We start from the raw sequence: 21,530 nt of genomic DNA, 5'->3' as shown, positions 1-21,530 counted from the left end.
ACCACCCCAAGATATTCCTGAACAACGTCTATTTGTAGATCCTCCAAACACCCACAAACAGGGAAACAGATCCCAATCAAAGGTGTTATCACGTGCTCCACTAAGGCAGTTATTTATCTTATAACTTGTCCTTGTGGTAAAAATGATGTGGGTAAAACAAAGCATGAATTAAAAGTACGTATCTCAGAGCATCGTAGCACCATTAGGTGCAAAAACTCGACTTACCCAGTTGCGGCTCCCTTTTTGGAAGACAAACCACTCGATTTCGTCTCTACGTTACATTGGCATCGAACTTGTCACCCTCCCTTGGAGAGGGGGTGACCTCGATAATTTATTGTTAAAGATCCAGAGGCTGCCTGGATCTTTAATTTAAAGACCCTTGCTCCCTTCGGTCTCAATGTAGACTTTGATCTGAAGCCATTCTTGTGATTATTGTGACTTTGCCATTGTAATTGTTTGTAAGCTTATGTAGTCTAAATTGAATCTATGCTATCCATTTGTTTTTTGTATGTTGTTCTTTGTATGTCATTTTAATATTTGAGAATTAACCAATGATATTAGGCCACACTTGGCCATGATTACAGACACCTGTGTGTATGTGTGTGTGTCTTTTGACACTATATAAACGAGTCACCCTGCAGAGTTTGTGATCATACCCTGATGAAGACAGCTTGCATGTCGAAACGTTGGACATTACATTTTTGCATCTGAGCTCTTAGAGTGTGCGGCTCTCCTATATTTTCAAGTGTTCCACTCCCGCTAGCCAGCACCTGGCCTAAATAGGTGTGCGTTTATTTTTCCTCTAGATTGCCTGCGTTGTGCCATCTCTTGCGGATGATGAAGATCTCCGATAATGACCCTGCCTACGTGGTAAGATTCAAGCTGACATTCACAGCAGATGTTGGAAAACACCAACGTCATGTGGCTAAAGATCGGTACAGCACACGACCCAAGGTTTAAGGACCTGTAGTGCCTTCCCAAAGCTGAGAGGGGTGAGGTGTGGGCTTTGATGAACAACTTGCTGAAGGAAATGAGGCCTTAACAGCAACCTGAACGGCAACCTGAACAGCAACCTGAACAGCAACCTGAATAACAAGCTGAACAGCATCCTGAATAACAAGCTGAACAGCATCCTGAATAACAAGCTGAACAGCATCCTGAAAAGCATCCTGAACTCAACCTGAACAGCATCCTGAACGTCATCCTGAACAGCAACCTGAACAGCAACCTGAATAACAAGCTGAACAGCATCCTGAATAACAAGCTGAACAGCATGCTGAACAGCACCCTGAACAACAACCTGAAAAGCATCCTGAACTCAACCTGAACAGCATCCTGAACGTCATCCTGAACAGCATCCTGAACAACCTGAAAAGCATCCTGAACAACCTGAAAAGCATCCTGAACTCAACCTGAACAGTATCCTGAACGGCATCCTGAACAGCAACCTGAACGGCATCCTGAACAACAACCTGAACAGCATCCTAAACGCAACCTGAACAGCATCCATAACGCAACCTGCACGGCATCCTGAACTTAAATCATATTGTACAACAGCTGATGAAACCAATACTGTAAAAGTGTGAAAACATTTCATCAGTGGTGTTATTTCCTGATAGTTGCTGGTTGAAAATACAATCTAGCATTAGAAGGTACCAGAGGCCACCAAAATAGAGCAAGTTCTGCAAAAAGAAAATGTATTACCCCCCCCCCCAGCCATGTGGAGCCTGGCTGGCTACCTTTTCTATTTGGGTGGCACTCCATGTGCTTGTGGAGAACACTGCATGTAGGGACAGACAACATATCTACATTTTGTTCAAACTTTTGGTCGATTCACAATATATATCTACATTTTTAAATGTTTTCTCTAAATAAGCTTTGTTGTACAATTTAAAAGGTAAAATACACTGCATTTAAAACCGTCAGCAATAATCTAATGAATTCAAAGCAAATTCAACAACAACAAAAAAATTCTACGCGTAGCACCTTTGAAACATTTGCCATCTTTACTGTGACTTACCACAGTGAAGTCCTCAGCGCTGCACTCCACCCTGCAGTAGTAGCATGACAGCAACTAGCTTAGCATCACAGAGAAACTTATCTATGGGAGCCTATAACGCCAGTTTGCAGGTATTTATAGTCTTCACATGCACCATTGTCTCACTCACCACAGTGAAGTCCTCAGTGCTGCACTCCACCCCAGGGTAGTAGCATGACAGCAACTAGCTTAGCATCACAGAGTTTCAACCAGATGCTACATGGTGACTCACCACAGTGAAGTCCTCAGCGCTGCACTCCATCCCGCGGTAGTAGCACGACAGCAGCATGTCCTTGATGTCATGGCCCGTCCGGTCGTAGAACTCTCGCATGTTAAAGGGGCGGGGCTTGAAGTTGAGGAAGTCAGCTTTGATCTTCAGGGTCTCAAGAACGCTCTCCTCAACCAGGTGAGTGTCTCTGATCTCATACCTGAGAAAGGAACAGAGAGGGAGAGTTATAGAATCTGTTAGAAATACGACTAGAGGTTAGGGTTAGTGGTTAGGACACAGAGGAAGTCAGCTTTGGGTGGGTGTCCCATCTCATACCTGGACAGATCAGAGTGTTAGGTCAGCCTCAACAATTTGCTAACCATACAGATCTTCTGTAACAACTCATACATACATACAGTTTCCAAAACCCCACTACTTTATTCATATTTTACATTATAATCCCCAACGTGCTCTAAACCTGTCTGACGGTCTGTCTGCCTTATGCACAGTGTTTTCGGATATGGGTAATTTAAAAAAAACTCAGAAGTCTCCGGGACTCTCCTGGAAGCCATGTCTGTTTTTGAATTTTCAGAGGTGTCAATACGACAGAATTTCTGATGTTAATGAACGCTCATGAGGCTTTTAAAAGAACATACATAGATGAGTTAAATCAGTGCTTTGAAGGAAAACCTTCGGGAGTCCTAGCGACCAAGGAGGGATGGACGTCTGTAGGTCTACTGAGGAACAGTCATGTTATGTAGCACTTGGGGTTTGTTCTGAAGAAAATATATACTTTCTATCTTACAGGGTAAAAACTGGAGAAAGAAGCATCTCAGATGGAGAGAGACTAGAGGTGAAATTTGTCTGTGACGTGAAAATGTCAGTACAACACTCAAAGCCATGTGTTGTTAACTCACTTATATTATCTTCTTATTAACTGCAATACCCTTTAAAACACTTTCGTTCTGACACCAACCGTACCGGCTTGGATATTTTATGGGATTCATTTGTCAGCTCAAAACTGTGATGTTTAGTTTGCTTGACTTCAACTAAGGGAGCACAAGGTCCCCCAAGGTCCGTCCGTCCGTTCGTCCCCCCCCACACACACACCACACACACACACACACACACACACACACACACAGCAATAGGAGGAGGTTTCATCAAGGTGAGAATGTATCATCATTTAAGTCAGCATTCTTCTCAACAATCATTTTCATCACTCTACCAGGCGGCACAATTTAATTAATTGCAGTGAAAGAGTCCACTTTAGTGAAAGTAAGAGGATGTTGCTAGTGCAGTAATTGATGTCAAGTGGCCTTAGTAGCACTCAGAGAATGTGAACAGTAGCTACACCATTCAGATAGTGTTATAGGCTTTGGGGTTTTGCTCAATTTCATTTTCAATTTCGAGGTTGGTTCTGTTTGGGTGTGGCTTGCCCTGATTGGAATCATCCTCATTGGTCAGGATGCGTTGCACCTGTCAACTCGTTAGTCATTAGTCACTGTACAGGTGTTACTGTATTTAGGCTCTAGTTGTCATGAGAGATGTTGGAAGAGCTAGACTTCTGTTTAACTCTCCCTCTTTAAGTTTGTGAATACAAAGCCTTTTATTTTGTCTCCCTGTTCGGTTTACTCCACATTTATTTTCCCTCCCTAACCTATGTTGGGGTGGGGGATTTCATATCTTCTAGTTTATCTGTTATCAAGCAAATCTAGTGGGTGCCCATGGTGTTAAGACCCTACTCGAGTTTGCTTGGCTAGCATTCAGTAGGCCCCCATGGATGAGCTTCAGAACCTGTTTTAAAAACCCACCTGGTTTTGTTTTGGTTGTCAATTATTCATTTGTTAGTTCTCTTTTCATGTCGAGCAGCAATTTTTTGTTGGTTATTGGGGGAATGTAACACGTGCTATTTAAAAACAAAACACTTTACAAACCAGCTGGTATAATTGCACTACTAAGGACACACTTTAAATACTTTTATTTTGAATTCACTATTCTCAGGATCTATACAACATATTTCAGGAGCGCAGCACCCTTGATCTCCAACCTTTTCCCTGTAGAAATCTCCATCCATCTCCCTGTAGAAAGCTCCATCCATTTCCCTGGATCTCTATCCATTTCCCTGTAGAAAGCTCCATCCATTTCATTGGATCTCCATCCATCTTCCTGTAGAAAGCTCCATCCATTTCTTTGTAGAAAGCTCTATCCATTTCCCTGGATCTCCATTAATTTCCCTGTAGAAAGCTCCACCCATTTCTCTGTAGAAAGCTCCATCCATTTCCCTGGATCTCCATTAATTTCCCTGTAGAAAGCTCCACCCATTTCTCTGTAGAAAGCTCCATCCATTTCCCTGGATCTCCATTAATTTCCCTGTAGAAAGCTCCACCCATTTCTCTGTAGAAAGCTCCATCCATTTCCCTGGATCTCTATCCATTTCTCTGTAGAAAGCTCCACCCATTTCCCTGGATCTCTATCCGTTTCAGTTTAGCAGTTTAGAGTGTGGAATTGTTTCCATTCATGTTGTGACAGTCAATGTTCACTGAGAGGAATCCGTCCAGGAACTGGGATGAACCGTGACTGCTCCGTTGCTGCTGGTAGACCCAGCCACTGAGTAGAGCTTGTTTGAAAGCCGATTTTAGTGTTGCGACAAGGCACATCTGTACCAAAAGTGTCCAAAAAAATTATCCAACCTTTACTTCATTAACGGAGGCAGTTACAACGGGTGTGCTTAAGCTATGTTTACACAGCAGCTGGTATAATTTCGGTACTAGGCACACACACGCACACACACACACGCACACACACACATACTTCAATGTAATTAAATAAAGGTTAAATAAAAACTAAAATTGTGGATGCCACTGTCCACAAGCTACACTAGGTATAACCGTAACCCAAGATCCTCCCACCTTTCAAAGGTATCAGTATGAGGCCTGCCTGCCCTCCTGCCACTATCAACGCCCAACACCTCTGTTCACACACACGGTACTAATTAACCTTCATTAACACTTGCCTGGTATATGTGGTACCAAATGGATTTGAACCAATGTGGGTCTCCTGCACACCAATTTACGGTGTTAGCCCACTGACCCAAAGTCTAGAAATGACCTTGCAGAGGTGACACCAGTGTTCTGTGGTTCGGCAAGGTTACTGATGGAGAGCGAGAGCCTAGTTCGTCGAACCACCTCTGTTACACGCGCTACAATGTCACTCACTACTTTGAAGTGGATGATTAGACACATCAGATAAATCCATCACAGGAAGGTCAGACCTGTCGGTCCTGCACTCTGTTACAGTACTACAGAGACGAGCTGTGTTTCACGTAGCCAGAGGAGGGCAGATAGCTTAGCATCACAGAGTCTCGACCAGACGCACACAGGTACTAATGAACCTTCATTAACACTAGCATCTCCACCCACCAGGTTGGTGATCCATTTCAAAGCCATAATAACAAAGCAATAAACAATTAGTAAATACAAACATCCACATAAAAAGTGGCAAATGCCAATATACAATAACAATTATCATACAGAATTGCGTATATTTGTGTTTAGCTCCCGGCAGGAACAGAAAAAACAACAAAGCCTCCTCAAGAAGACTATTAAAGTAAATAAGGATGACAATTGTATGGCACTCAGGTGACATAATTATTTCACATGCAAAATCCACTGAGATATCATAAAAGCAATTTTGTGGGTGAACTTCAATTATGTAAAATCACCGACGTGAAAATAGATTTACTTGATTAAATGCAGAAAACATTTGAAAATGTTCTAATACCATTTTAGAGAGTTTATCGGTTTCCTGTGTTCAAGAATTTAAATTGTGGAGTCATTCCAACAAAGCAACATTATAAAAACATTATCTAACACTGATCTAGTTTTAACTACTGTACCAGCGCTAAGTTTTGAACAGTCTTATTTCAGTCTTGTAATGGGTGATTCATTCAGTTGTTCATGGGTATCATTTGATGTTATTCAGACAGAGCATCAGTTACAGTTTGTTTACACTTCTCCCTTCTCTTTGTGTAGATTAAAGTCATATTTCAGAGTAATAGTCACATTTCAGAGTAATAGTCACATTCCAGAGTAATAGTCACATTTCAGAGTAATAGTCACATTTCAGAGTAATAAAGTCATATTTCAGAGTAACAAAGTCATATTTCAAAGTAATAGTCACATTTCAGAGTAATAGTCACATTTCAGAGTAATAAAGTCATATTTCAGAGTAACAAAGTCATATTTCAGAGTAATAGTCACATTTCAATATCATATTTCAATAATAAAGTCATATTTCAAAGTAATAGTCACATTTCAAAGTAATAGTCACATTTCAGAGTAATAAAGTCATATTTCAGAGTAATAGTCACATTTCAGAGTAATAAATTCACATTTCAGAGTAATAAAGTCACATTTCAGAGTAATAGTCACATTTCAGAGTAATAGTCACATTTCAGAGTAATAGTCACATTTCAGAGTAATAATGTCACGTCCTGACCAGTATAAGGGTTATTTGTTATTATAGTTTGGTCAGGACGTGGCAGAGGGTATTTTGTTTATGTGGTTCGGGGTGGTGATTTATGTAGTAGGGTGTTTGATTTATTATTTCCGGGTTTTGGTCTATGTTCTTTCTGGTTTGTTGTATGTCTATGTTTAGGTTGATGGGGGGTTGGACTCTCAATTGGAGGGAGGTGCTTTCTCGTTGCCTCTGATTGAGAGTCCTATATATGGGTAATTGTTTGGTTTGGTGTTGTGGGAGATTGTTTCTTGTTTTGCTGAGTGTGCCTGACAAGACTGTTTTGTTGTTCGTGTATTTTTCGGTTTGTTATTTTGGTGTTCTCTTTATTTTAAAATAAATACAAGATGAGCATCCACATTCCTGCTGCGCTTTGGTCCTCTATCCCCGACGATAACCGTTACAAATAAAGTCATATTTCAGAGTAATAAAGTCATATTTCAGAGTAATAAAGACACATGTCAGAGTAATCAAATCAAATTTTATTTGTCACTTACACATGGTTAGCAGATGTTAATGCGAGTGTAGCGAAATGCTTGTGCTTCTAGTTCTGACCATGCAGTAATATCTAACAAGTAATCGAAAAATGTCATAACTACTACCTTATACACACACAAGTGTAAAGGAATGAATAAGAATATGTACATATAAATATATGGATCAGCGATGGCCAAACGGCATAGGCAAAATGCAGTAGATGGTATAGAGTACACTATATACATGAGTAACGTAGGGTATGTAAACATTATATAAAGTGGCATTGTTTAAAGTGGCTAGTGATACATTTATTACATCCATTTTTCCATTATTAAAGTTGCTGGAGATGAGTCAGTATGTTGGCAGCAGCCACTCGATGTTAGTGATGGCTGTTTAACAGTCTGATGGCCTTGAGATAGAAGCTGTTTTTCAGTCTCTCGGTCCCAGCTTTGATGCACCTGTACTGACCTCACCTTCTGGATGATAGCGGGGTGAACAGGCAGTAGCTCGGGTGGTTGTTGTCCTTGATGATCTTTTTGGCCTTCCTATGACATCGGGTGGTGTAGGTGTCCTGAAGGGCAGGTAGTTTGCCCCCGGTGATGCGTTGTGCAGACCTCACTACCCTCTGGAGAGCCTTACAGTTGTGGGCGGAGCAGCTGCCGTACCAGGCGGTGATACAGCCCGACAGGATGCTCTCGATTGTGCATCTGTAAAAGTTGAGAGTGTTTTTGGTGACAAGCCGAATTTCTTCAGCCTCCTGAGGTTGAAGAGGTGCTGCTGCGCCTTCTTCACCACACTATCTGTGTGGGTGGACCATTTCAGTTTGTCCGTGATGTGTATGCCGAGGAACTTCAAACTTTCCACCTTCTCCACTACTGTCCCGTCGATGTGGATAGGGGGCTGCTCCCTCTGCTGTTTCCTGAAGTCCACGATCATCTCCTTTGTTTTGCTGACATTGAATTTGAGGTTATTTTCCTGACACCACACTCTGAGGGCCCTCACCTCCTCCCTGTAGGCGGTCTCGTCGTTGTTGGTAATCAAGCCTACCACTGTAGTGTCATTCGCAAACTTGATGATTGAGTTGGATGCGTGCATGGCACGCAGTCGTGGGTGAACAGGGAGTACAGGAGAGGGCTGAGAACGCACCCTTGTGGGGCCCCAGTGTTGATGATCAGCGGGGTGGAGATGTTGTTTCCTACCCTCACCACCTGGGGGCGGCCCGTCAGGAAGTCCAGGACCCAGTTGCACAGGGCGGGGTCGAGACCCAGGGTCTCAAGCTTAATGACAAGTTTGGAGGGTACTATGGTGTTAAATGCTGAGCTGTAGTCGATGAACAGCATTCTTACATAGGTATTCCTCTTGTCCAGATGGGATAGGGCAGTGTGCAGTGTGATTGCGATTGCGTCGTCTGTGGACCTATAGGGGCAGTAAGCAAATTGGAGTGGGTCTAGGGTATCAGGTAGGATGGAGGTGATATGGTCCTTGACAAGTCTCTCAAAGCACTTCATGATGACGGAAGTGAGTGCTACGGGGCGATAGTCATTTAGCTCAGCTACCTTAGCTTTCTTGGGAACAGGAACAATGGTGGCCCTCTTGAAGCATGTGGGAACAGCAGACTGGGATAAGGATTGATTGAATATGTCCGTAAACACACCAGCCAGCTAGTCTGCGCATGCTCTGAGGACACGGCTGGGGATGCCGTCAGCCTTGCGAGGGTTAACACGTTTAAATGTTTTAGAGTAATAAAGTTATATTTCAGAGTAAAAGTCATATTTCAGAGTAATAAAGTCATATTTCAGAGTAATCAGTTTGCACTACAGCATAAAAGGATTATGTGAGAAGTCACATTATAGTTTAATCAAGTAATTACATATCATATACAGTATATCATATATAGAACCTAATTCAAGTGTATGAGTGTGCGTATACCACGCAGGTTGCAAACAATGCAGCAAGTTGATAAATTCCTGTTGGTTCATTTACTGCAATTCATAAAGATAAGCAAGGATGAAAATTAAGCTAGCCCGCTAGCCTGTGGCTAGTAAAACATAACGTGTCCAACTAGCCCACTGGCTATTGAAATGTATTTTAAAATATTGCATGGCACAGATTTTGGACCCGGGCTACTACAAATTGCAGTCTACTAGCCTGGGTGGCCAGTGCCCAAAATCTGTAAAGCTACAATATAACACTTTTCTGGGAGACATGACCAAATTCTCATAGAAATGTGAGTTATAGATCTGTCATTCTCATTGAAAGCAGGTCTAATACGCGGTAGATCTGTTCTATGTGCACTATTTCTATGATTCACGTTCCTAAGTTTCGGTTTTGTGTCTTTTACTTTCGGTTTTGTACACCAGCTTCAAACAACTGAAAATACAAACTTTTTGGTTATGGAAAAGACATTTCACAGCAGTTTAAATGTACAATGATTCTTTACAAAATTACTGATTGTTTTGTCACAAACTGACATTAGGCGAACTAATAGAATTTTTAGTAAGCAGGAAATGTCAGCGCAATTTCTGCATAGTGCATCTTTAAGTTCCATTCCTGGTTCAGTGTTGCCAACTTAGCGACTTTGTCGCTATATTTAGAGAGTATTCAGACCTCTCTAGCGACACATTATTAAAAAAGCGACTAGCGACAAATCTAGCGACTTTTTCTGGTGATATTGGAGACTTTTGGAGACTCTGACGTGAAAGCACGTATCGTTCTTACTCTTCTCAACGAGCAGCGGGTGCTGCCGTGGGCCCCACCCCCGTCCCAAAGCACTCACTGGCGGCCCAGTCCTCGCGCAGCAGTTCCTCCCAGCTGCAGTCAGAGCAGATGTTCACCCCTCCGCGTCCAGACTGCAAATGAATCGTGCATGCGGAAAGCCGCCGCTGGCTGATCCCACCCTGGCTTACATTCAGGGCGGGATGTAAATGTAAAAATCTAAACTAAAAAACAAAAATAAATAAAAAATAAAATAAATAACTAAGTAACTCCGCCAGAGTGTCTCTTTTGTGTCACTTTTGCCGGTCCCAAGCCCGGATAAAGGAGGAGGGTTGGAATTGTGACATAAAAAAAACAAGAATCGACAGAAGAAAGTTCATTAGTAGTTCTAAACATATTTAGGGTGTTTTTTACTCACTTTTTGTCTCTCCCACGACGTCATTCCTCTCTCCTACAGCGTCCATCACAATTCCATGCACATGGCCAATTACGCAAATTAGGTGATGACATCATTTAGCGACTTCTAGCGACTTTTAGGACAGCCAATAGCTACTTTCCTTACTGAGGAGTTGGCAAAACTGCCCTGGTTATGAGTCAGAATACAGTGACGTTTTCAGGGTCAAGTCATGTGTTCAATGTCAGACTGAAATGGGAATCACTTCTCACTCCTCAACAATCGCAGAAGGATAAGTCAGACATGGTCAGGGACCAATTAAAAAGGCCAGAAAAAAGCTTGGTTCTACAACTGTATACTTTTCTAGAAAATGCTACTTTAGCTTGATGTTATTTTCTATAAAAGCTACAGCAGTGTATTGGGTCACTGCACTACTGCTGTGACAGATGTGAAACCACACAGGACAGGGGTATATAACAACCATATTGGCTACTAAACAGCCTACACTTCAAATTACTTCCAAATAACATTGCACATTTTCATTAAAAATATATATATATTATGCATTTTGTACATACAGTAATAGGCAAAACAAACCCTAACAAACCACAGGCCTGGGATCATCAACTAGATTCAGCTGCAGGCCGATTCTTTCTTTAGCAGATCGTCGGGAGGCCGGAACATAATTACAAATACTTTCTAGACTGCAAATTAACCGCAAGATATACAGATATAATATTTGGCTAATAATAATTTAAAACCTTTCAAATGTGTATATGATCAGGTGTTTTTCTATTATGCGCGGGAATACTTGAGAATAGTTTCCCCAAATTAAAATCACTTGGAGAAGATGTCCTAGTGCTATACAGTCCAACAATAAAAATATATTTATTTATAAACAAAAATTGCTCAGAAAACATGGGGGTCCAAATTAAACCACCACCAGTTGTCCAAGTAACCACCGCCATAGGCCAAGTAACCACCGCCATAGGCCAAGTAACCACCGCCATAGGCCAAGTAACCACCGCCATAGGCCAAGTAACCACCGCCATAGGCCAAGTAACCACCGCCATAGGCCAAGCAACCACCACCATAGGCCAAGCAACCACCGCCATAGGCCAAGTAACGACCGAGGAAGTTTAGACGTGGTTTACAACTTTACATTGTGGTTCAAACTTGAACATAGTTAAGATATAGCTCAACTGCTGCGCATACGGCCTCGCATCAATACCTTGTCATGGTTCATCTCCATAACTGCAAAACGCCTTCGTGCGATATACTGTATTCCTAATTGAATTGTACCCAGTGTCCAACCAAGCGTCTTATAGCAACACAGAGAGCTGCCAGGAGAGCACTTAAGACCTTGTGTTGTTGCTCAGATCTCAGAGTTCAGCTAGAGTAGAGCTGGGACGAAAACCGAAAACTACTGACGCTGACAGTGCCCTCCTCTTACCGAAGCATTTTGCTTAGGTCAGTTACTTTCAGTGATTTTGCTACATAATGTTCCTGCAGATTTTTTTGTTCTAAAAACCATTTTTTGGTCGACAGTAGTAGCCTATGCATTATGTTGATTCCTGCTATGAAAGCGTCTGCCTGTCCCTGTTTGTCAGTCAGCTGCTGTGTGAGTGAGTGAGCCACTCTTACTCCCTCTCCCCACTGTGAGCATGGAGGAGGGAGCGATGCATTCTGAGAAGCACAAGTATTATCACCGTTGCCATAGTGCTATTGCGGAACAAAGGCAGTTTTTTTTAAAGCCGCTGCTGTTGTTTTTAGGGCTGTCCCCGACAAAAATATACTGCTCAAAAAAATAAAGGGAACACTTAAACAACACAATGTAACGCCAAGTCAATCACACTTCTGTGAAATCAAACTGTCCACTTAGGAAGCAACACTGATTGACAATAAATATCACATGCTGTTGTGCAAATGGAATAGACAACAGGTGGAAATTATAGGCAATTAGCAAGACACCCCAAATAAAGGAGTGGTTCTGCAGGTGGTAACCACAGACCACTTCTCAGTTCCTATGCTTCCTGGCTGATGTTTTGGTCACTTTTGAATGCTGGCGGTGCTTTCACTCTAGTGGTAGCATGAGACAGAGTCTACAACCCACACAAGTGGCTCAGGTAGTGCAGCTCATCCAGGATGGCACATCAATGCGAGCTGTGGCAAGAAGGTTTGCTGTGTCTGTCAGCGTAGTGTCCAGAGCATGGAGGCGCTACCAGGAGACAGGCCAGTACATCAGGAGACGTGGAGGAGGCCGTAGGAGGGCAACAACCCAGCAGCAGGACCGCTACCTCCGCCTTTGTGCAAGGAGGAGCAGGAGGAGCACTGCCAGAGCCCTGCAAAATGACCTCCAGCAGGCCACAAATGTGCATGTGTCTGCTCAAACGATCAGAAACCGACTCCATGAGGGTGGTATGAGGGCCTGACGTCCACAGGTGGGGGTTGTGCTTACAGCCCAACACCGTGCAGGACGTTTGGCATTTGCCAGAGAACACCAAGATTGGCAAATTCGCCACTGGCGCCCTGTGCTCTTCACAGATGAAAGCAGGTTCACACTGAGCACATGTGACAGACGTGACAGTCTGGAGACGCCGTGGAGAACGTTCTGCTGCCTGCAACATCCTCCAGCATGACCGGTTTGGCGGTGGGTCAGTCATGGTGTGGGGTGGCATTTCTTTGGGGGGCCGCACAGCCCTCTATGTGCTCGCCAGAGGTAGCCTGACTGCCATTAGGTACCGAGATGAGATCCTCAGACCCCTTGTGAGACCATATGCTGGTGCGGTTGGCCCTGGGTTCCTCCTAATGCACGACAATGCAAGACCTCACTGTGAGCATGGAGGAGGGAGCGATGCATTCTGAGAAGCACAAGTATTATCACCGTTGCTCATAGTGCTATTGCGGAACAAAGGCAGTTTTTTTTAAAGCCGCTGCTGTTGTTTTTAGGGCTGTCCCCGACAAAAATATATCTGGGTCGACCAATCAATTGGTCAAAATGTTAAAACGTGTATTTTTCCATATAGACACAACCTATGTTAGAATAAAGTAAACTATATTTAGGCTACTGAGCTTGTCTGATGCTTTAAGCACTGTGATTAAAAATGAAAATGCAAATGACTAAAGAGGGAGCCAGAGAACAAATATAGCCTAACCAGAGGAAGAAAAGAAAAGGACCCTCCGTCTCCTCCCGCTGCCCACTGACCTTCGCAGATTCTGCCATTATGCTCCTGAAGTTGCCGGTAATAGGCTACACCAAAGGTGGGCAACCTTTTCCATTTGGAGTGCCAAGTGACTTAGTTTACATTTCAGGCAAAGAAAAAATGACTTTGAGAATCTTCACGGTGATGCTGAGTTAAGACAATCAGAAATCGTATCAGATCCCCAAATGGGCAAATGTATTAGTCTATATTTGCGCACAGGCCAGGTAGCCTAGGCCTACTTATATGCGTAATCAGGTACATGTCCGTACTCAAGATTGACAGGAGTGCTCCAAACAAAACACAATTAATAAATTGACAACTTGTAAACGGAATGAAATAAACAAAACCTTTCCATAGACAAACATTAGCAATAGAATGGACTTACTGAAGAGCTCAGTGATTTTCAACGTGGTTAGGCCCCTTAGTTCCAGTGAAGGGAAATCTTAACACTACAGCATACAGAAATGGTTTGTCGAAATGGGTGTGGAAGAACTTGATTGGCCTGCACAGAGCCCTGACCTCAACCCCATCAAACACCTTCGGAATGAATTGGAATGCCGACTGCGAGCCAGGCCTAATCGACCAACATCAGTGCCCGACCTCACTAATGCTCTTGTGGCTGAATGGAAGCAAGTCCCCGGAGCAATGTTCCAACATCTAGTGGAAAGCCTTCCCAGAAGAGTGGAGGCTGTTATAGCAGCAAAGGGGGGGACCAACTCCATATTAATGTCCATGATATTGGAATGAGATGTTCAATGAGCAGGTGTCCACATACTTTTGGTCATGTAGTGTATGTGTGGATTATTTTTATATTGCCTTGCCACTGCTCTACTCTCCCTAAAGCAATCACAGCTCTCTCTGTAAGTGGGGAGGGAGGAAGTTAAATTGGATTACAAGCCACAAGCACTTTAATTTTCAGACGCCGCTAACGGTTAGGATAGCTAGAGGAATGAAGGAGAGAGCATCTGCATCGTCTCTCTCTCTCTCTCTCTTTATGTCCACCTCAGGAGAGGGGGATGAGTAAATAGATATACAGTGCCTTCGGAATGTATTCAGACCCCTTGACTTCTTCTGCATTTTGTTACGTTACAGCCTTATTCTAAAATTGATTAAATAAATACAAATCCTCAGCGATCTACACACAATACCCCATAATGACATCACAATACCCCATAATGACATCACAATACCACATAATGACAACCCAAAAACAGGTTGTTAGACATCTTTGAAAATGTATTAAAAATAAAAAACAGAAATACTTTATTTACATACAGTAAGTAATCAGACCCTTTGACATGAGACTCAAAGTTGAGCTCAGGTGCATCCTGTTTCCATTGATCATCTTTGAGATGTTTCTACAACTTGATTGGAGTACACCTGTGGTAAATGCAATTGATTGGACATGATTTGGAAAGGCACACACCTGTCTATATAAGGTCCCACAGTTGACAGTGCATGTCAGAGCAAACACCAAGCCATGAGGTCGAAGGAATTGTCCGTAGAGCTCCGAGACAGGATTGTGTCGAGGCACAGATCTGGGGAATGGTGCCAAAACATTTCTGCAGCATTGAAGGTCCCCAAGAACACAGTTGCCTCCATCATTCTTAAATGGAAGAAACTGAGCAATTTGGGGAGAAGGGCCTTGGTCAGGGAGGTGACCAAGAACCTGATGGTCACTCTGACAGAACCCTAGAGTTTCTGTGGAGATGTGAGAAACTTCCAGAAGGACAACCATCTCTGCAGCACTCCACCAATCAGGCCTTTATGGTTGTGGCCAGACGGAAGCCACTCCTCAGTAAAAGGCACATGACAGCCTGCTTGGAGTTAGCCAAAAGGCACCTAAAGGACTCTCAGACCATGAGAAACAAGATTCTCTGGTCTGATGAAACTAAGATTGAACTCTTTGGCCTGAATACCAAGCATCACGTCTGGAGGAAACCAGGCACCATCCCTACGATGAAGCATGGTTGTGGCAGCATCATGCTGTGGGGATGTTTTTCAGCGGCAGGTACTGGGAGACTAGTCAGAAAGATTAACGGAGCAAAGTACAGAGAGATCCTTGATGAAAACCTGCTCCAGAGCACTCAGGACCTCAGACTGGGGCAAAGGTTCACCTTCCAACAGGACAACGACCCTAAGCACACAGCCAAGACAATGAAAGAGTGGCTTCGGGACAAGTCTCTGAATGTCCTTGAGTGGCCCAGCCAGAGCCCCGACTTGAACTCGATCTGACATCTCTGGAGAGACCTGAAAATAGCTGTACAGCGACGCTCCCCATCCAACCTGACAGAGCTTGAGAGGATCTGCAGCGAAGAATGGGAGAAACTCCCCAAATACTGATGTGCCAAGCTTGTAAAGTCTTACCCAACAATACTCGAGGCTGTAATCGCTTCCAAAGGTGCTTCAACCAAGTACTAGGTAAAGGGTCTGAATACTTATGTAAATGGGATATTTTTCTTTACTTAAATGCACTGTAATTTAAGCTTTAAAACTGCAAAGTTTTCTCTCTGCCAAAATGTGTAGAAATGCAGGATATTAGCTTTAAAGCTACAACAACAAGAAATGTCTCTGCCCCATGATGAAATGTGAAGAATTGCAGGGAAAACTGCTAAATGTTCTCTCCGATGCCAAGATGAGAGCCTTTAAAATGTTCCTGCAGGGCCCAAGACTTGGTTCATCCGGCCATGTGCTGCCAAAGTCATATTAAAACTCCTTGTATGCCATTTTTTAATCTAACTCAAGTTGTGTTCTGATTATGAAGGGGTCCCTGATGAATTTTGAGAAAGTTTGAGAACCACTGGCCTAGACGACACCTGATTACATGCTATCAACCTGCTATGACAAAGAGCATAGACAAAACATACGCAGTCATCAAAACCTTGAGTCATTTTTACAGTCATATAGGCCTAATCACATTTGCATAGAATTAGGAAGCAAATTAGGTGAGAGATGATTTGTGTCAGCAAAAGAATAGTCGATGACTCTAGCAGCACATGCCAGCTTCTATTATGGAAGCAGCTCTTTCTCCCATTAAATCATCCTCTAATTAGATTCACTATCAACTGGATTGATTCCAATTGTTCTACACTGTGAAGCCTGACTTCAGATTCAAACCCTCTTTTTGAGGAGAGCATTCAGTATGCTTTTACTGTAGGTCCAGGACTTCGATGACTCTGTGTCCAGGAAACCAGCCCAAAGGGATTCGACAGAGGGGTAGAAAGTCTTCTACTGAGACAGTACTGGAGCTCATCGCCCCATGTTGCTGCCTCAGCAGACAGGCATCTAGCCTTCCATGGAGGAGGAGGAGGAAGATCACAGCTGTTAGTTGACTGGGTATTTGATAGACAAATATAGGAGCATCACAATTAACGTTTTGACACAGCTTTCCCACCGAACTGACAGTCAGTTTCTTCTCTTGTCTTCTAAAGAGACACCCTCACCCCCTCACACACACACACACTGACTCCCTCTCTCTCTCTCTCCCCCCCACACACACACACACACACACACACACACACACACACATTCCCCTCACACGCCCCCACTCAGAGCGTAACAGAAGGACTTGATGCGTCCACAGCCAAACAGTCCAGGGAGTTCAGAGGGAAACTCAGAGGAAGGGAGGTGTAGGGAGCCTGTTTTATTCAGCACAACAACACTGTGGCACAGTTCCAAATGGCACCCTGTTTCCTATATAGTTCACTACTTTTGACCAAGGCCCATAGGGCTTCATCGGGCTCTGCACTATGTAGGGAATAGGGTGGCATTTGGTGAGTAGCCTGTTGTTTCACAAACACCACTAATTAAAGGTCTGGCATAAAGGCTTATTTATCACACAGCTTACCAGACATTGGTTAATTGCTTCTGCTTGTCATCCCTCCCTCTCTTTGAGGTTGATGTGACTTTCTACACTCTCTCATCCCTCTTTTCTCTGGGCTCTTTCTCCTCTCTCTCTCTCTCTCTCTCTGTGTGTGATTGTCTCTCTTCTCTCTCTGCCTCCAGCTAAATTAGAGGGGCCACTGCTGCTGTTCTCCACTTACCTTTCTCATTTTATACACAACCACTTGTTTTCATGTTTGTGCAACAACAACGCTTGTTTTTCAGCACGTAATGCACTGACTGACGGGACTGGGAGGAGCTCTGTAGAACTGATGCAGACAGGGGTTTCTGGATCTATGGTTCTAAAACAGGAGATGAGTTTTCTAAAGCAAAGAGGTTTCCTTCCTTGCTTAGGCCTCCCTTGAAGGATTGTATTATAGCTGAGATGTACAAACATCTGCAACCAAGCAATATAATACATTCAACATTTCTCCCAGGCTAGCAGTAATGTGAACATCGAGAGGTCACAGACAGAGAGAGAGAGAGATCACAGGGAGAGAAAGAGATCACAGGGAGAGAGAGAGATCACAGTGAGAGAGAGAGACAGACAGACAGACAGACAGACAGACAGACAGACAGACAGACAGACAGACAGACAGACAGACAGACAGACAGACAGACAGACAGACAGACAGACAGACAGAGTGTTCTGTATGAAAATTGAGATAGTATGTGTAAAATCCTTACATGTAGTCTGCTACCACGGAGGTAGGTGTTCTAACAGGGCCTTAAGCAAAACAGCTGTGTGGATCAATATGCTAAAATACACATGAAGTGACTGACATACAGATCCAGCCGTATAGGACTACATTGCTGCTATACAGATTAATGGTTATTACATTTACATTTACGTCATTTAGCAGACGCTCTTATCCAGAGCGACTTACAAATTGGTGCATTCACCTTATGATATCCAGTGGAACAACCACTTTACAATAGTATGGTTATAAAAGAGAGCCTGGCTCACATCACCTTTAGTAGCATAGAATGAGATTATTTCAGTATTTATCCATCTGTATGTATCATGTCTTCTCTGCACTGTATCATCCACACATGATACATAGGGTGGGTATCATATGATTCACAAAGCGTATATTTGGTCTAATAATGGGTTCATTCAATCTTTATGCTCTCAATGTTTACAAATCATGTAATACTTATGTATAACCGGTTTATCCATGTATTATTTATGAAAGTTATCATAAAGAATATAACCCTCTATTTCCTCAAACCTGTTTCACGTGAGCCATATCAGGGTTAGAAGTACAACAGGCTTTAAAATGTTTAGCATGTCTCCACCATGTTGTTTGTGTACAGTAGCAGGATAGTGCCAAGCAGGTTAAGTTGTGCTCACTTCCAGATAACTTATCATTTCGACTAAGTAGCGTAAATTAGTTCCATTACATGACCCTAAATATCAGTAGGGTTTTAACAGAAATCACTATGAAAACCGAATGGACATTACTAACTTGACAACTTTATAACTTTCTTTGCCTTACTCTTTTGAACTACCTTGTGGGGGAAAAGACTGAGGCTAGTATAAAACGTGAATATGTTTTGGATAAACATGAGAAGACCATGGATGGACAGTAAACGGCAGATAGACACAGCTAATATTGCACAGTGTGTGTGCCCAGTAAGCACCGGACAGGCATCCGTGTCTCAAACCATGTTATGTCACATTATGAAAGCAGATGGGGCAACAACAGCTGCACAAGCCCTGGTGGACGGGTGGAGGGAGCTGTATGCTAGTGGGAATGAAAAGTTACCTGGAATTAGTCTACTGCCTTTACTATGGTAGAAACTCCTAATGCAAATTATTGTACCTATGCAATCTCATGTAGACAAACAGTCACACACAAACAAACAAACAACACCTTCTCCCCACAAACCTTCCATTGAGAAGTGAAAGGAGCTCCCCTGCATGGTACAGATCGTTGCGCGTCACCCTGCCGAAGCGAAAGGAGTTCAGGTTGCAGAAGGTGACCGCGGGGAATACCATCAGCGGCGTCGCTATCTCGTCCAGCTTGGTAACGTGAGGGTACTGGAAGTAGAACTGGACCCGGTCCACACACACCAACACCAGGAACCCCAGAGAAGCCAGGAAGAACAAGATCCACAGGCACCGCTTGATGCACATCCGTTCGTAGGTGAACAGGTGCGAGATGCCGTGCAGTGTGGACCTGCTGGCGAAAACTTCGATAGGCACCGGTCGCTCGAAGGAGTCCACCATCTCTTCTGACTCCGCTTTGAGATCCATGACGAGGCTATATGGTATCAGTGTGAAGGGGAAGAATGGGAAAGTACTAGCAGCGAAGGGAACGCTATTAACACTAGAGAAGGAAGGAGGGTACCAACTGTGAGTCTGAGTTCACGCCCTTCTACACATGGATTTCTATGTTCCTCATCCAGGCCGTATGAAATGTTGCGTCTCTGAACCCCCAACAAAATAACACCATCTATCTAGGCTACCAGTACATTCTTCGGATTATTTGACAAGAAACTCTACTATTTCGTGCACAATTTCCCTTCAGACGGTCAATGTAATAACTCAAACATATGTCCAATATAGTCCCATATTTACGCTCATAGATAGATGCCAAGATCTTCTCCCATATACTTCAGGAGCGATTCCCGCAACACAAGTTGGTGTCTATTACAGGCTTGCAAAAGAAAAACTCCCAGCAAAACCACAGCAAGAACTGAATATATTGGTGTCAGGAGATGGTCCAGGAGCGGTTCAACCATATGCAATTGGAATACAACAAACGCTGTTTTTCGGGAGACGCTGCTAGTTATATGCCCATATAACACGCCGAGTTCCTTTCCACCGGCTCCCACTTCAAAACTTCAAAAACCATTGTCAATGAAGCCTGCTCTGGCCGTTTTAGTACAGATCATGCAGTTGCATCCTGTCAAATAGCGGAAACTGTACGATACTGTCTTGTTACATTCCCGGTGAGAAAACAGTGAGCGGGCGCTTCGGTCAGGCATCAACCGCATACACGCTGCCTTGCATCCTCTCTCTCTCTTTAGATCAGCACCTACTACAACAATGCAATCATCATAAACTCCCCATTTTTTTACTGTGATAAGAGGAAACACGATTTAGGATGAAAAACGTCTGAATTAAATCATGCGTAGGCTAATAATCAGCTAAATGTGTAAATCCAATTCCAACATATTAGGGGGTGAAACGCAGAGGGAACCTCGGAAGCTGTCGACCGAAAACAGCGTTTCCCTGATCGATTAACTTGGATAACCGAATAGGAGGAGAGCATGGATAGGATGGCACGTGTTTTACATCGGGTGACGAAGTCGGTTGGAAAATACAGATATTTAAGACCCGCACGAGTCACCGACTGATTCTTGCCTGTCCTTAAAAACCACGGCAGCCTGTACCGGATTCACCTAAATGTGTGTGTTGTTTGTAAGCAACATTCATCAGCGGTAGAAAACAGGGACAGTGCCGCTGAGGCAAGAAGGCAGTGATGAGTCGTTCACGAATGAACGGTTCATTTTGAACAGTTGTTTTTGGTGAGCGTCGGGAACCGAATCGCATCGGTGAAAGAGCCGTTCATTTGGCCCCCTGATTTGCATACTGCTACTACTACTTATTTTCAGCTCAAAACAACGTTTTCCTGCAGATAAGTTACACAATAATTATCTAAAGAGGGTGAAACCTCACTGCAGAAACAATACATAGTGGGGAGAGCACGTCAATCTGGTTTACGCTCATTTTTGCAGTGCAAAAGAAAAAGCGTCGGCTTGTCTTCCTCATTTGGCTAGGTAAAAATGTATTTGAACGCGCATTTCACGATCTGTGCCAATGGTAGCCTACCCTTTGTCCTTTAAATTGGAGATAAAAGGAGAGAAAGTGTGGAAGGCTGTGTATGTACACCCTGAACGATGGTCTGGACAGTCTCAGACACTGATAGTGCTGATGTGAGCTAAACGAGGTGTCTGGCTGCGGACATACACAGGTCAAGATAATAGAATAGGCTACCCACCAGCCTCGATCGGCAAAAGTAAGGAAAAATATTTCAAGTACGACTTAAGTAGTTTTTTTGGGGGTATCTGTACTTTACTATTTAT

The 21,530-nt window shown here is 43.3% G+C and overlaps 1 protein-coding gene across 1 annotated transcript in view; it reads right to left on the bottom strand.

The window, feature by feature from the left end:
* Positions 1-19,717, bottom strand: part of asic1b (acid-sensing (proton-gated) ion channel 1b) — a 383,533-nt gene extending 363,816 nt beyond the window's left edge. The window contains exons 1-2 of the mRNA NM_001139984.1: positions 19,328-19,717; positions 2,271-2,466 (exon numbers count right to left, since the gene is read on the bottom strand). Of these exons, the coding sequence (NP_001133456.1) occupies positions 2,271-2,466; positions 19,328-19,695 (564 nt within the window). The 5' untranslated portion in view covers positions 19,696-19,717. The remainder of the gene's footprint in view (positions 1-2,270; positions 2,467-19,327) is intronic.
* Between the last annotated feature and the right edge of the window lie 1,813 nt (positions 19,718-21,530).

Source organism: Salmo salar, chromosome ssa22, assembly GCF_905237065.1.
Source record: "Salmo salar chromosome ssa22, Ssal_v3.1, whole genome shotgun sequence".
Lineage (NCBI taxonomy): Eukaryota > Metazoa > Chordata > Actinopteri > Salmoniformes > Salmonidae > Salmo > Salmo salar.
Note: the sequence above shows the minus strand (reverse complement) of the source record. Positions and strands in the feature narration are given on the sequence as shown.